The sequence below is a fragment of the Tamandua tetradactyla genome, chromosome 6, assembly GCF_023851605.1.
Source record: "Tamandua tetradactyla isolate mTamTet1 chromosome 6, mTamTet1.pri, whole genome shotgun sequence".
Taxonomy (NCBI): Eukaryota; Metazoa; Chordata; class Mammalia; order Pilosa; family Myrmecophagidae; genus Tamandua; species Tamandua tetradactyla.
Genome location: NC_135332.1, coordinates 73214612 through 73229470, shown reverse-complemented (window position 1 = coordinate 73229470; position 14859 = coordinate 73214612). Strand labels below are relative to the sequence as shown.

Genomic DNA, 14859 nt, shown 5'->3' with positions numbered 1-14859 from the left:
CATTCTGGTATGAAGCTGGCAGTTGTGCCAGGGCACGCAGCACAGAGACAAGACCTGGACCTATGGGTCTCCACTTCTCAGTCAGCCTGACATACCTGGGGTCACCTTGGTTGAGGCTGAAAACCAGAATTTAGTGCTTCTTTGAAGAGAAAGGGGAGATTGATTACTATGCTCTTTTTAAGATTGGGTCCAAAATGAGGATATCTGCTCCTATTACTTGTGATGTGAACAGAACAAACAATGTGATGATCTCAATCCATTAGGAACAAGACATAACTGGGCCCACCAGAAATAAATTAAGGGAAGGAACGGGACCCTAGGCAGAAACGTTATCAGCAAAAAGAAGTAGAGGGTGAAGGAACTGAAGACCAAATGAAGGCCAACAGCAAATGAGAGAGAGAGTCTGGGGTACCTGGCCCAGGCCACTGCGCAAACTCACACAAGACGGTACAGCCCTGTCCTTTTTTTTTTTTTCATGGGCAGGCACCAGGAATCGAACTTGGGTCTCTGGCACGGCAGGTGAGAACTCTGCCTGCTAAGCCACCGTTGCCTGCCCTGCACTTTTTAAAAACTTTTCTGCACATCAGAAATTTTATTAAAAACTTTAAAAATATTTAAAATTTTAAAATATATTTATATATGCAACGAATGACTTCTGGTTCCATTAAGGAAGATAAAATTGCCATGCAAATTACCCAACTGCCATAAACAACTAGAAAACCAGAGAAAATATATGAAACAAGTATCTTCAGACATTGAACTGAGGGAAATAAACAATTGTCTGAGCTTCCGAACCACCAGCTTTCTGGTTAGTTCCAGGCTACATGGCTGAGAAGAGGACCCAAAGGTCCAGAGAGGCTGATGCAAGTGGAGTCTGCAGGGCAGAGGACTGAGAGGAGTGGGCTTCCCAGGTCTGCAGAGGAGGCCCCTTGAGTCCTGGACTGAGTTCTCTTGTGCTTCTGGGTGGGGAAAATCCACGGGGTTGGGCAAAAAATCACCAGAAGGCAAGAGGTCCAATAATTCCCAGTGCCCACAAAGAGGACTGGGAATGGTTTGTGGTCCCCAAAGAAGAACGGTCTCACATCAATATTCCCATCCTAAGAAACCAGAACCAGAACAGCAAATTAAACCCAAAGTGAGCAGAAAAAGGGAAGTATTAAAGATAAAAGCAGATATTACTAAAATAGAAAAGATAAGCTACAGTGAAAAATCAATGAAACCAAAGCTGGTTCTCCGAAAAGGTTCTTTTAACCATAATGGTCACATGTGAGGGAGGACATGAATCACTGACATTGAGACTAGAATAGGGCATCACTACAGATGGCACAGCAGTGTAACGGCCGTGGCAAAGAGGCTCTCCTAACTCATCACCTGGGCATGAGATGGGAGAGTAAGCACAGCAAGTTTAGGTAAAGCTCACCCCAGTGGATGTGACATACAAATACAGATGAGGATGAACACAAATCTCTTGATTCCAACGCTTGTCCTGAGTTTATTTATGTGTGTAATCCCCACGGCCCAGACCTGCCTGTGTCTGGAGCTCCTGGCTGGAGTATTCATCACCGAGACTCAGACCCTGAGAGTGTCAACGAAGCCGTCTCTCAAACGTACCTTGTAGGCGACGCTGTTGAGGACCTTCATAGCTAAGTCAGACACGTCTGGGTAGGGGTCGGCAGCCAGGTGCAGCAAGACCCTCCAAATCTGAGTGTAGACACTGTTAAACGACACTCCTAGGAAGGAAACGGGAGATGTTTTAGTAGCAAATAGCTGCCACTTCGTACTGTTTGGCAGCTCCTGGGTAGTTTCATTTTTGGATAACTTAATGGTATTAGGGAAGTGATGGTTTAAAGAGTTTGGTACTCTGATAGTGGGCCTGGAGGTTTGGGACGCCTAGCCAGGAAATAGGCTTGGTCACATCTGTTTCCTCTTCTGAGGCTGGATCTGTGTAGAAAGAAGAACAGGCTGATTTCCACTGGAAATGCCTCAATTGTTTTAGGAGTGACATTAAGCTCAAGAGCAGCATGTAACCTGGATGGGGAAGGAGAGGGACTGGCATTCCTGGTGCAGGCAGCGGCATGGACAAAGGTTGCTTGGAGAAGTGGAGGGGCTGAGCTGGGGAGGGGGAAAGGGTAAGGATGCCCGGCACTGCCTGGTGCTGGGTTCTTAAGCCAGACACAGTCCTGCTCTCGAGGAGCTGGCTGCCACACACAACTGCATGTCTTTATTTTTTGGAAAACCAGACAGTTCCTTTGTTGAAAGGTAAATGTATGTCTACAACAAAAAAAAGATTAAAAGAGGATTTCAAATAAACCATAATACCATGTCATTTGAGTAGACAACAGCTCCTGTACTTCCCCCAAGTGCTTATAAAGGAGCTTAAATATTAGATATCCTGTTGGAGCACAAAGTGTTTCTTGATGATATCAATTCTTCAGGTGGAATGGGCTTTAAATGACACATTCAAGCCAAAAGAAAAGAGGTGGGATCTATGCCACATTTGTTCATCTGGACCTATGCCCTCTAATTTGTAAATCCTAGGTGGCCACCACTCCGTCTCTGTTTTGCTGGGGCAGTTTGCAATTATGTCTGAACAGCGACTGCCCTGCTGGACCCACACTACCTGCCTGCAAAGCAAGGTGGAGGCCAAAGAAAGCCCAGTCATAGGCGCCTCCCAGCTCCTCTGGGCACAGCCTCCCTCCTAAGCTAGCCATCATGAAGAAACTGAGCCTGATGAGTGTTCCCAAGAAGTCCTCCTGTTCCTTTGTAAAATTCCACTTTCTTGGAATAAATAGCTCAGCCATCATTACAAGAAATGTTTTGGTTTGCTAATGCTGCCGGAATGTAATATACCAGAAATGGATTGGCCTTTACAAAGAAGATTTATTAGGTTACAATTTCACAGCTCTAAGGCCATAAAAATGTCCAAATTAAGGTATCAACACAAGGATACCTTTACTCAAGAAAGGCTGATCATATTAGGGTTTCTCTGTTAGCTGGGAAGGCACATGGCTACCATCTCCTGGTTCTTTGCTCCTGGGTTGTGCTGCTTTCAGCTTCTGATTCCAGGGATTTTCTATGTCAGCTCTTCAAGCATTTCCAAATGTCTATGTCCAGGCGTCTGCTCAATGTATCAGCTCTAAGTTTTTCTTTCTCTCTGTGAACTCTTTCAAGGACTCCAGTAAACTAATTAAGACCACCGTGAACAAGTGCGGCCACAACTCCATGGAAATAATCTAATCAAAAGACCGACCCTTACGTTGGGCCTGCCCTCACACGATTAGATTAGGATTAAGAGAACATGGTTTTCGTAACAGTTTCAAATCAGCCTAAGAAAAGATGCTTCTACTTGCTGCAATCTCTAGATGATTTTGCAGAAATTTAGCTGCCAGGGTGGGACCGTGATGCAGAGAAGCCTGGTTGGCAGCTGATCCCCTCATTGCTGCAGGATGATCTTTGCAATTTTTGTTTGTTTGGGGAAATGCCCCAGTTACGTATCCACTCATATATGCACACTTTCAGAAAACGCTTCTGGTGCCGGCCATATACCAAGCCCTGCCTGGGGAAGTCACACCCACAGGCTTCATGGCTCCAGAATAGTCAGGAACGGTCCTCTTCAGGAGGTTTAGATGTGACATAAATGTGGGCCGAGGTCGGAGATGTGCCATGCTGATGGGGAAAATCCAAACGAAAACAACCACACTGCTTAGTTCTCGCTGTTCTCCGGTCACTGCTTTAATTCAGAAGCAGAACAGAAATCTTTCAACTCTCAAATTCCTCGGCTCTATGACAGCTGACTAGACTTACAACCTAAGTCCCAGCAAGCTGTTAAATAGAATCAGTCCAGAACCTCTGTTGGGAAGTGTTCTTGAAGCCCTCTCTTCTCTCCTGGCAGACTGTTTGTTGACACCATGGTGAACAGGGCTCTGAACTATGTAAGGTACTCCGTCCACACTGCTGCTACATTTTCATTTCTGTGGAAGAGAAATGGGGCAGGTGCAGTCTCTCCAAATCCGCTCCCCCAACAGTTCCTATTTGTGGTGTACAAGACAGGGAGAGGGCCACCTTGATGGGAGGCTTCCCTCAAAGAGAGGAGACAGAGCAGCAGCATGTACCAGCAACACAGCCCCTCCCGACCTCAAGCTGATACAGGAAGTTCTCGCCAGGACTTCTGATGCATCGCAGTGACTGCGGAAGACTCTCCCCGCGCTGCTTTTGCTTCCTGAAGTCTCCACTCAGCCGAGCTAGGAAGGACAGGCATGGTGCCAGCACAGGGGTCTCAGCTCGATTTGTGGGGAGTGGGAGAAGGAGCTGCATGCACTATGGCGTGGGCCGCCCTTCATCACGTGGGTGCTTCTGGTGTGTGCGTGTCAGGAGGGCAGGCAGGAGCCACATCCCCCAACGCCAGTTATACAAACCGCCCCTAGTGGGTGGGGGGGCATGTGCTGACCCTTCGTGGGGTTGTGGCATAGGGCCATGCTGCTGAAGGGCTCTACCTGCTCAGAGGAGAGGTGAGCCACTCCAGCCACTGCCATTATTTATTTCCAAATTCTAAAATTTTTACCCCTGTTGTTGACTTTCTTGCATAAGATTCTGAGTTTGATGTAATACTGCTCACGATTTAGTAGGGAATGACAAAATTCTGATGGGGTCTGTGCTGGTTTGAAAGGAAGCATGTCCCCTAAGAAAAGCCACGTTTTAATATAAGTCCCATTTCATAAAGGTAGAATAATCCCTATTCAATAATGTATATTTAAAACTGTAATGAGATCATCTCCCTGGTTGATGTGATTTAGTTAAGAATGGTTGTTAAACTGGATTAGGGGATGACATGTCTCCACCCATTTGAGTGGGTCTTGATTAGTTTCTGAAGTCCTATAAAAAGAGAATGAGAGATTCAGAGAGATTCAGAGAGAGCAACACTACAAAGCATAGAGTCCACCAGTCAGCGACCTTTGGAGATGAAGAAGGAAGATGCCTCCCGGGGAGCTTCATGAAATAGGAAGCCAGGAGACAAAGCTAGCAGATGATGCCGTACTTGCCATGTGCCCTTCCAGCCGAGAGAGAAGCCCTGACTGTGTTCGCCATGTGCTATCTCACTTGAGAGAGAAACTCTGAACTTCATCGGCCTTCTTGAACCAAGGTATCTTTTCCCTGGATGCCTTTGATTGGACATTTCTATAGACTTGTTTTAATTGGGACATTTTCTCAGCCTTAGAACTGTAAACTAGCAATTCATTAAATTCCCCTTGTTAAAAGCCATTCCGTTTCTGGTATATTGCATTCCAGCAGCTAGCAAACTAGAACAGGGTCAGTCTCTGTGATCATAATGAATGGTCAATTTACTAAGTAAAAAACACAAAGCTGGGATATGGAATGATCCCAGTTTGGCCTACAGTTGTTGTTGGAGGCTCACCACTATATCAACTGTCCTGCTTTAAATCCAGTGTTTCCAGGATGGACCTCGCTACCAACATGCTGAGGCAGCAGGCAGATCCCGTCCATCGGGAGTGAGTGCTGGGTGCCTCATCCCTGCCCACGGGAGAAATGGAGCAGGAAGGTCTCTGGAGAGCCAAGTCTCAGACAGGGCTTCTGTGTCTGGCAGCAGTTGAACTATCCACAAGCTCAAAAAACTTATTTTTATGTCTAGACTAAAAGTAATAAAAGATCATAACTAATGGTTGGAGAATTTATTTTTCAGAGCAACAGCCATGACTTTCAAAATAGCGCAAGCCTTGGAAAATTTACTTTGAGCTTTATGGCAAGCTCTGAGTTCCAGAAGCTTCAAGGCTGGCAGAACAGTTGAGAGAGCTGATCACTTGGCTGTGATGGTGACAAGAGCCGCTTGTGCGCTAACCCAGGACCCTCCGCCCCTCTCCGGAATTGGAGTGCAAGGCTGGGGCAGTTCTGCACTTGCTCCTTCTTCCTGACCTTGGATGTCCTGTCTTACCACACAACTGCCTGCAGATGATTCCCTGTATCCCCACAAGCTTTGCCAAGGCCCCGAGCCAGTCCCCCAGGAGAATTTACTTGTCCTCCCACCCTCCTGCTGCCTGCTGGAGCCATGGATCCTTTCCAGCACTGCTCCCAAGAAGGATGGAGCATCTTTTGGACTGTGGTGAGCCAACATGTCCAGCATAATCTTTCAGCAATGTTTCTCAGTATCACGACAAGACACGCTTAATGATGGCCTTTAATCAAGAATTTTTGCTATAAAAACATAATTAATCTTGTGGTATCGGAAAACAACATTGTTCATTTTCTCACCACCATTTTCCGACAAGGAGAAATCAAATTAATGAGTCGTAAAACCTTTCCATCCAAACTTCTGCAGTTCCGTTGCCAACAACACTGCTTACCCTTTCCTCGTTGATGGAGTGCTTTGCTTATTCTCGATTCCTCTGCGATTAGCAAGGCCAGTGACCATAACTCCTTGGGCTGACAGACCTCCAGTGTCAGAACTCATGACAGTGACATCCTCAGGGCTGTGCAAGGGGCTGGCAGGGGCTCTTCTTTCTATACTTCTTGGGGTCTTGAAAGGAGGGGCTGTGCCTTTCTGGCCTGTGACGTTACTGTAATCAGCCGCAGCCCACACCCACCATGGTGGCACCCCAGGCCAGAGGAGCCCACGCTCTGCTTGGCCTCGTGGAGATCTGGGTGGTGCCCGCGTTTTCTGACTTGGGCTCTGTTCTAGTTTGCTAGCTGCCGGAATGCAACACACCAGAGACGGATTGGCTTTTAATAAAAGGGGATTTATTTTGTTGGTTCTTCAGAGGAAAGGCAGCTAACTTTCCACTGAGGTTCTTTCTTACGTGGAAGGCACAAGATGGTCTCTGCTGGTCTTCTCTCCAGGCCCCTGGGTTCCAACAACTTTCCCCGGGGTGACTTCTTTCTGCATCTCCAAAGGCCTGGGCTGAGCTGCTAGTGCTGAGATGAGGAATGCTGAGCTGCTTAGCAGTGCTACATTGCAATCTCCCATTTAAGCACCAGCCAATTAAGTCAAACGTCACTCATTGCAGCAGACACGCCTCCTAGCTGACTGCAGATGTAATTGGCAACAGATGAGGTTCACGCACCATTGGCTTATGTCCGCAGCAACAAGACTAGGTATGCTCACCTGGCCAAGTTGACAACTGAATCTAACTAACACATGTCCACCCCTTGGAAGGGGTGGGATTGCCACTTTCTACAGCCGAAGGATAAATGACTTTCAGACTTTGAAATCCAATAGTGTTTGCCTTCAGGTTTTCCTTCCAGTTTCTCCCTATGGATTCTGTGTTTATCCTCCTTTGCATATTGGCATCAGATAATTTGTTTTGAGATCCACAGGCCCACAGCAAGAAGAGAAGTTTCTGCACCTATTTAAAGTGATGCTTGAAGTTGCCAAGTTGACAAGGGGTGGACATGTGTTAGTTAGATTCAGTTGTCAACTTGGCCAGGTGAGCATACCTAGTCTTGTTGCTGCGGACATAAGCCAATGGTGCGTGAACCTCATCTGTTGCCAATTACATCTGCAGTCAGCTAGGAGGCGTGTCTGCTGCAATGAGTGACGTTTGACTTAATTGGCTGGTGCTTAAATGGAAGATTGCAATGTAGCACTGCTAAGCAGCTCAGCATTCCTCATCTCAGCACTAGCAGCTCAGCCCAGGCCTTTGGAGATGCAGAAAGAAGTCACCCCGGGGAAAGTTGTTGGAACCCAGGGGCCTGGAGAGAAGACCAGCAGAGACCATCTTGTGCCTTCCACGTAAGAAAGAACCTCAGTGGAAAGTTAGCTGCCTTTCCTCTGAAGAACCAACAAAATAAATCCCCTTTTATTAAAAGCCAATCCGTCTCTGGTGTGTTGCATTCTGGCAGCTAGCAAACTAGAACAGGCTCCTCTGGCTCCTCTTTCCCTGAGGGGCAGGGGGCATCGTGTCCCACAACTCTATTCTTCACAGGGCCATGGCCTCTGATGATCTGTGAGAAGCGGTGGGTGAGTACCTGAGGCTAGTTCTCAGCCAGTTCCAGGTTTAGCTGTCAGGAGCTGCTATGCCTGAGTCCTGGCAGTGGACCTTGCAAGTTGCTTCTCCTGTTGTGACGTGGGAGAATCAGGGTGCTGCTTCCCCCAGGAGTGTCAGGAGGGCTGCTGGGAACAGAGTGTGCTCAGAGGAGGCTCAGGGTCTCCTATCACTACCGCTACTCTTCTTCTTGGGTTCACTACCATGGTAACCACTTCAGGATGCTCTGACAGGTCACTGCAGAGACATGACTTATGCCCAGCCCTCTGACCTACGTATTTAGAAGAGCCTTTCTGACAGGGAAGTCTGTTTACCAGCAACCACACCTTCTTGCACCAAGTTTCCAGAGTAGATGTTGATTCCAACCTGCTCTTGGAGCGCAACTGTGACCAGACAAACTGCCATGCATGGTGGCAGGGGTGAGCAACAGGCACTGTCACCTTCAAGGAACTCATACCTGGGGAACCAGGCCAGGCTAGGTACCACAGATCTGGGAGCCCTGTGGGGGTTCTGTGGAGGGGTGTCATGTGTGCATGCTGCTATCTGGTCGCAAGCATTGGACCCTGTCTGAGTCTCCTCCCAGTTTCAGGAATCATGAATGCAGCAAGGCTAAGGGGGGCAGGGAAAGAGGCAGGATGACAAGCAGGGACAAGCACATTAGCAAGAAACCACAACCTTACCAAAAATTGACATTAAAAAATGGCAACTTTGCATTTTGACATAGCTAGATGAAGTTGACAACGTCAAAATACCCTGCTGGGTCAGGGAAGTTTTCCCTGCAAGCACATCTTGCTCTAGGCTTTGTGGATGGACAGGGAAGAAGGGGCTAGCACTCATGGTAGTGGAGAGGAGGACACCGGGAAAGGAGTGTAAGATAGAGAGGCAGCATCTAGGCCACACCCACAGCCAGCAGCCAGCCTGTGGACAGGGAGGCCGTGGGTGGGGAGGCTGTGGGCAGGTACGGTGGGAGGTGCCATTGCTGAAGATCAGTGGGCAACTCACAGAAGGTGCTGAATGCCAGGCTACAGCTTGGCTTTTATGGAAATGCAAACTGAGTTGCCAGTGGAATGTGCAAAGCTGTCATTGAAGAAGACTTGCTCTGTAGTCTGTTGGGTGGATTGGTTGGCAGAGAACAAGAGCTGAGGCCAATGCCAGGTGTGCTGTTGTGATGAGAGCTGGGTTTGGGAGGAGGAGGGAGCCCTGAAAAGAAAGGACTGATTTGGGGCAGGGGGGGGTTCCTGTGGACGTCAGGCCAGATTATTGAGTAAGAATCATGGGGGAGAGGGGTAAGGTGTATGGTATGTATGAGTTGTTTCTTTTTTCTTTTTATTTCTTTTTCTGGAGTGATGTAAATGTTCTGAGAAATGATCATGGCGATGAATATACAACTATGTGATGATATTGTGAGCCATTGATCATACACTAAGTTTGGAATGTTCATACATTAAGAATGTTTGCATGTATGTTGATTGGTTTTATTAATCAAAATTTTGAAAAAAGAATATATGTTTGCATGTTAAGTTTTTACAATAAAAACATTTTAAAAAACAAAACAAAACAAAACAAACAAACAAAAAGAAACATGGGGGATAGAAGCATCAAAGAATATTCCAGCATGAGGGGCACTATGGAGAGCTAGGGCTCTAGGTTAGCTTTTCTTGGTGCCGTGCTAGGTGCCTTCCCAAGGGTCTTTGTTGCAGTGGGAGGGTGGCAGGAAACAAATGATGGAGCATATCATCCAACAGGTTAGATCAGGTGGCGCACCTGGATATCCAGGGCAGGGAGGGGACCACGATGGCTGTGTCGGGGAGAAGGGGACCTGGTTGTGTGGGGACTGGAGGGGCCTTGCTTTGTAGAAGGAGAGGAGAATAGATTGAGGTTCTAGGTTGCCATGGTCTTGAAAACCTCTCTCACAATACTCAAGGAAAGGGGCTAAGGAGATTACCGTTCTGTGGTTGAAATGAAAGGAAAACCTGGCGCATGCTGGAAGTAATGGGATTCTGTATAAGTTATGAATTTTAAACACTCTGCAAAGTGCTGTTGTTTTCAGGTGGAGGCAAGCGCCAGCTGGCGGCATGGGAGGAGGCTCACTCAAGAACGGCTGCTTTCTTGACTTTCCTTCTTTAACTCCAGCTCATTTTGAAACTTTCTCCCTTCGAATTTTCTAAGATTTGAATGATATACAGATGAAAACAGCTTTCTCCAGCAAAATAAAAAAAGCTCAGGCGACAGATGTGGTGAGACGGACGTGGTGAGAAAGGCCTTGAGGCGAGGGCCTCGATTCGGAAGAAAGGCAGTCAGAGAAGGAAAAGGCAGAGGGGAAAACTGAGTTCTGAGGCTTACAAAGGCAGAACACAACTGCCTCCTTTCCCCAAATAGCTGCTGTTCTCTTCCAATGTGGTGAAGCCCTCGAGCGTAGACACTAGCTTTCCCGGATATTTACTCATCAAAGGCCCGAGCGGCCATTTGGGGAGTCCAGGCTGCCGGGCCTCGGCAGTGGTGAGCACACCCCAGACTCCCCAGCCTTGGGCCCTGGCGCCCTGGAGGTGCACGGCCAGCAAAAAGGGAGACGTCCAAACAGGGTCTAAGAGGGTCACAGGCAAAGGGAGCACAGCAGGAAATCAGGGCAGTCTGACAAAGGGCTTACGGCACCACAAGGACATCCCGGGGTTTTCTTGGATTTAGAATTCTTTTCACTCTTTGAAAGTTATTGATTACTATTTGAAGCAGTATTAAGATTAGATGTAGGACTGAAGAATCTCAGGTGTGATAAGGCCATGGAGGCCCAAAGTCCAGTCACTGGCATCCTCCCACCGCTATGGATTCTGCCCTATCCACATACTATCTGCATCATTACTATTAATAATTTCAGAAGTACCATCTTAATATCTTAGGCAATATGATTTGCTAATACAGCCACATAATATATACATATAAAATGCATATATGCCAATTAAAAATGAACAATTGCTTTGTGTTACCACCTAAGGCTGTCCTGTGTACACTATGGTCCAGGTACCACCTTTTGGGAAACACCAACTTTGCATCCTAGTCCAGTAATCTCCGTAATCTCCTGCACAACCCTGCAGTCCGAGGCAGGTGTCCACCCGACCTGAAATGGAAGATTCCCAGCTATGGAGAGGGAGCTCCTATCTTCCCAGGCAGATCATGCCATTGGTGGACAGCTGGGTTATTTGAGAGTTCTTTACATTCTTAAAGCCAAAACTGAGGTCTGCCTAACATTCAGTAATGACCCTGGCTGTACCCTAGAAAATACTGAGCCTTATCTCTCTTCCACATGACAAATCTCCAGATAGTTAAAAAAAAACAACCTTCTTTGGGCACAGTTTAATATTTCTTGGATTGAAGATCCATTTTATAAATAAGAGGCAACGTATTTCTGCATGCTCAGGAGGCCAGGTTCAACTTTTTTTTTCTTTTATTCATTGCTTTATGTGCCAGTTTTGCCAGATAGAGGGTTACAAAGTAAGTGAAAATCCACGATAGAGGGCAGTGCTGGCATCGTGACAGCGCACCTGGCAGGCAATTGTAGGACAAGTGCCAAGTGGTGCTACTTCCCTGCTTCCCTCCAGAGAGCAAGGGCCCATGCACAGAGCAGCCTGAGGAGACCCGCTGCAGCAGGGGGCCAGAGGGAGAACCCGGAGGCCCCCAAACCCTAGAGGGGCAGTGAGGCTGGAGAATGAGGCAGGACCAGATGTGCCGAAGGCAGAGCCAATGTCTCCTGCAGATGTGGGCCAAGGGCCCAAGGACCCCATGGCCCCCGAGCTGGGTGAGAAGACCACATGCTGCGAGGGAAGGGAGTGGAGGGAGGCTTCTCCCGGCCCTGCTCTGTGCCTTTGCCTTGTTCATCCCGGTCTGCCTGATGCCAGCACCCTGGGGGCACTTGCAAAACACTGGCTGGATGAAACAGCGTGCCTCCGAGTTCTGAGGAGGAGCCAGCAGAGACCCTGAGTGCGGGAGGCGCTGTAAGGGGCTCCGTGCTCTGCTGCCTGGCCTCACAGGCAGACCGTGCTCTGCTGCCTGGTTCTGAAGGGCTCACCAGTCAAGAATGGTTTTTACTTTTTAAGCGATTGGAAAGGAATCAGAAGAAAAAATATTACTTTGCGATATGTGACTTTTCTATGAAATACAAAGCTTTCTGGTGTGCAGCCACCCTCCTTATCTACATGTTGTCCCCCAGACTCGTGCTGTCATGGCAGAGCTGAGGGGCCATACTGGAGACCGTCCTGCCTGCAAAGCTGGAAACACTTAACTCTCCCGCCTTTTACAGAAGTGGGCTGCAGACCCCTGCTCTAAGACATAGCAGTCAGAAGGCAGCAGTTGCCTCACTTAGGAGCAGGTGGAGGGAAAGTGGCGGGGCAGAGGTGGCCTAACCTGGCTGAGAATGGTGAAGGATTAACTGACAGGAACTGCTGCTGGGGCTGGTAGAAAAACGTGTGATTGAAACAATACTTCGAATTTCTATTTGTTACTTTTTTTTCTGCTATTTCAATACTCGTTTCATTGTAGAAATAGGAATCTAGATTCATATAGAGTGATGGTTTTAAAGAGTCTGTGGGTTAGCCTAAGTCTTTAGTCACTATTCAGAAGATTAATTCCATTAGAAAAATGGTATTTCAGTTCAAAACAAACATCTTCTAAGTGACCTGACCATTTAAGATGTATTTTATTGGTGAGTTACGAGTGCCTATGTTCACTCTTCCACTATTTCTGAGTCCATGCTAGGTACTGGGGTTGTTTCAGTGAACAACCAAACCCATAAGACTATTTCTTGGTGTGAACGAACAAGCGGGCACCTCTGTGCCAGCTCATCTGGCCCCCGGGTCCCTGCAGCCCTGGAGGAGCTTACGGCCAGTGTTTGCTCCTAGCTCCGTCCCGGTGGTCCTGGGGAGCAGCTGGCCAGATGCTTGCCCTATACTAGACAGACCTGCATTGTGGAAGCTCCCCTAGTGGTGGCCTGACTTATTCTTGGGGCCAGGGATGGGGCCATTCCACCAGGGCTCACGTGGGCACCGCTGGAAATATCCTTCCTCTTTAGATGTAATTCATAAATCAGAAATATCTAACACCACAAAGTGACTCAAAGAGAAAGTTTAAACTTGAAGGTAAGGACCCAGTATGGAAAGAAGAAAGTAACTAAGAACTGAATATTAATGAAAATAGTACCCAGTGAAACTTGGAGACAGAATGTAGATAAGTGGTACTGGAGGGAAACTCAGACTTTAATGCTCATATTAGATGGGAAGAAAGACTGTTCTTTCCCATGTTAATGAGCTATCTTTATTTTTCAACTCCGGAACTGAAAAGGCATTACATCTGAAGGAAATAGAAGGGAACAAGGGTAAGAAAATAAATCAATGAAGCATAAGACAAAGATAAAGTAATGAAGTGAATCAATAAAGCCAAAAGTTGGAAAATGAAAACACTAAAAAAATTAACTGTCCTCTTGCAGTTAATCAAGAAAAAGAAAAAAAGCACATAAATAATAATAGGAATTACAAGGAGGGCATATCTACAGGCACAACAGAGATTGAAAAATTGTAAGAATATTCTGAATACCTTCATGGCAACATAGCAATAAATGTGAAAATTTAGTTGAAGTGGACAAAATTCTAGAAAAAATGTAACTTATCAAAGCTGACCTGTGCTGGTTTGAAGCTATTATATTCCCCAGAAAAGCCACATCCTTTAATTCTCACTCAGTACTGCTGGGTAGACCCTTTTTGATTGTTTCCATAGAGATATGACCCACCCAATTGTGGTGATTACTTTTGATTAGATGGTTCCATTCAACGTGGGGTTGCTGACTTTGGAACCATTTTGGAACCATTTTGAAAAAAGCTTTAGAACCATCAAAACCAACAGAGCCAATAGAACGGACAGAGACCCAGGTAAACCACTGAAGAAGCCTGGAGAGAAAGCTAGCAGACATCGCCATGTGCCTTTCCAGCTGAGAGAGAAACCCTGCTCATCATCGGCCTTCTTGAACCAAGGTATCTTTCTGTGGATGCCTTAATTTGGACATCTTTGTAGCCTTGCCTTAATTTGGGCATTTTCATGGCCTTAGAAGTATAAACTTGCAACTTAATAAATTCCCTTTTTAACAGCTATTCTGTTTCTGGTATATTGCATTCTGGCAGCTTTCAAACTAGAACATGATCTAAGAAGAAACAGACAACCTGAATAATCCTGTAATTATGAAAGAAATGGAGTCAAGAATTATGAACTTATCCACACAAAATCCCAATAAGTCCAGACAGTTTTAGAGGCAAACTCTACCCAGATATGCAAAAAATAAAACAAACCCCCCCAAAAAACCCCACAACAGATAATCTTTGTTTCAACAACTAGAAAATAAGGACACATTCCCTAACTAATTTTATGAGGCTAGTTTAACCCTGATATCTAAACCTGACAAAGGCAGTACAAGAAAGAAAAACAATAGGCCAAACTTACTTATGAATATAAGTAAGAAACATTCTAAATAAAATATTACAAATGTAATCCAAAAACATTCAAATAAATTACCAAGCTGGGTTTACTCAGCAATGCAAGGATGGTTTATCATCAGATCATTTAATATTGTAATTGACCTCATTAATAAACTAAAGAGGTAAAACCATATGGTCATGCCAAGAGGGGTACAGAAACCATGCAGTGAAATCAAGCATGCATTTTGTAACCAACTAGAATAAGAGGGAATTTCTAAATGCTGATAAAGGATTTCTATAAAAAATCTATAGCAAACATAATATTTAAAGGTACAAAAGTGAGACAAGTTTCCTTTACTACCAGGAATGAAACAAAGATGTCTATTTGCATTCTTCTTTGCCAGCAAGAGACA

The 14859-nt window shown here is 46.2% G+C and overlaps 1 protein-coding gene across 5 annotated transcripts in view; it reads right to left on the bottom strand.

Annotated features, from left to right (window-relative positions):
* The window catches only part of RPTOR (regulatory associated protein of MTOR complex 1), a 516265-nt gene that overhangs the window by 61347 nt on the left and 440059 nt on the right, over positions 1–14859 (bottom strand). For all 5 annotated transcript variants that reach the window (XM_077166178.1, XM_077166180.1, XM_077166179.1 and 2 more), the window contains one exon: positions 1612–1730. In XM_077166178.1, coding sequence (XP_077022293.1) covers positions 1612–1730 — 119 coding nt within the window. The remainder of the gene's footprint in view (positions 1–1611; positions 1731–14859) is intronic.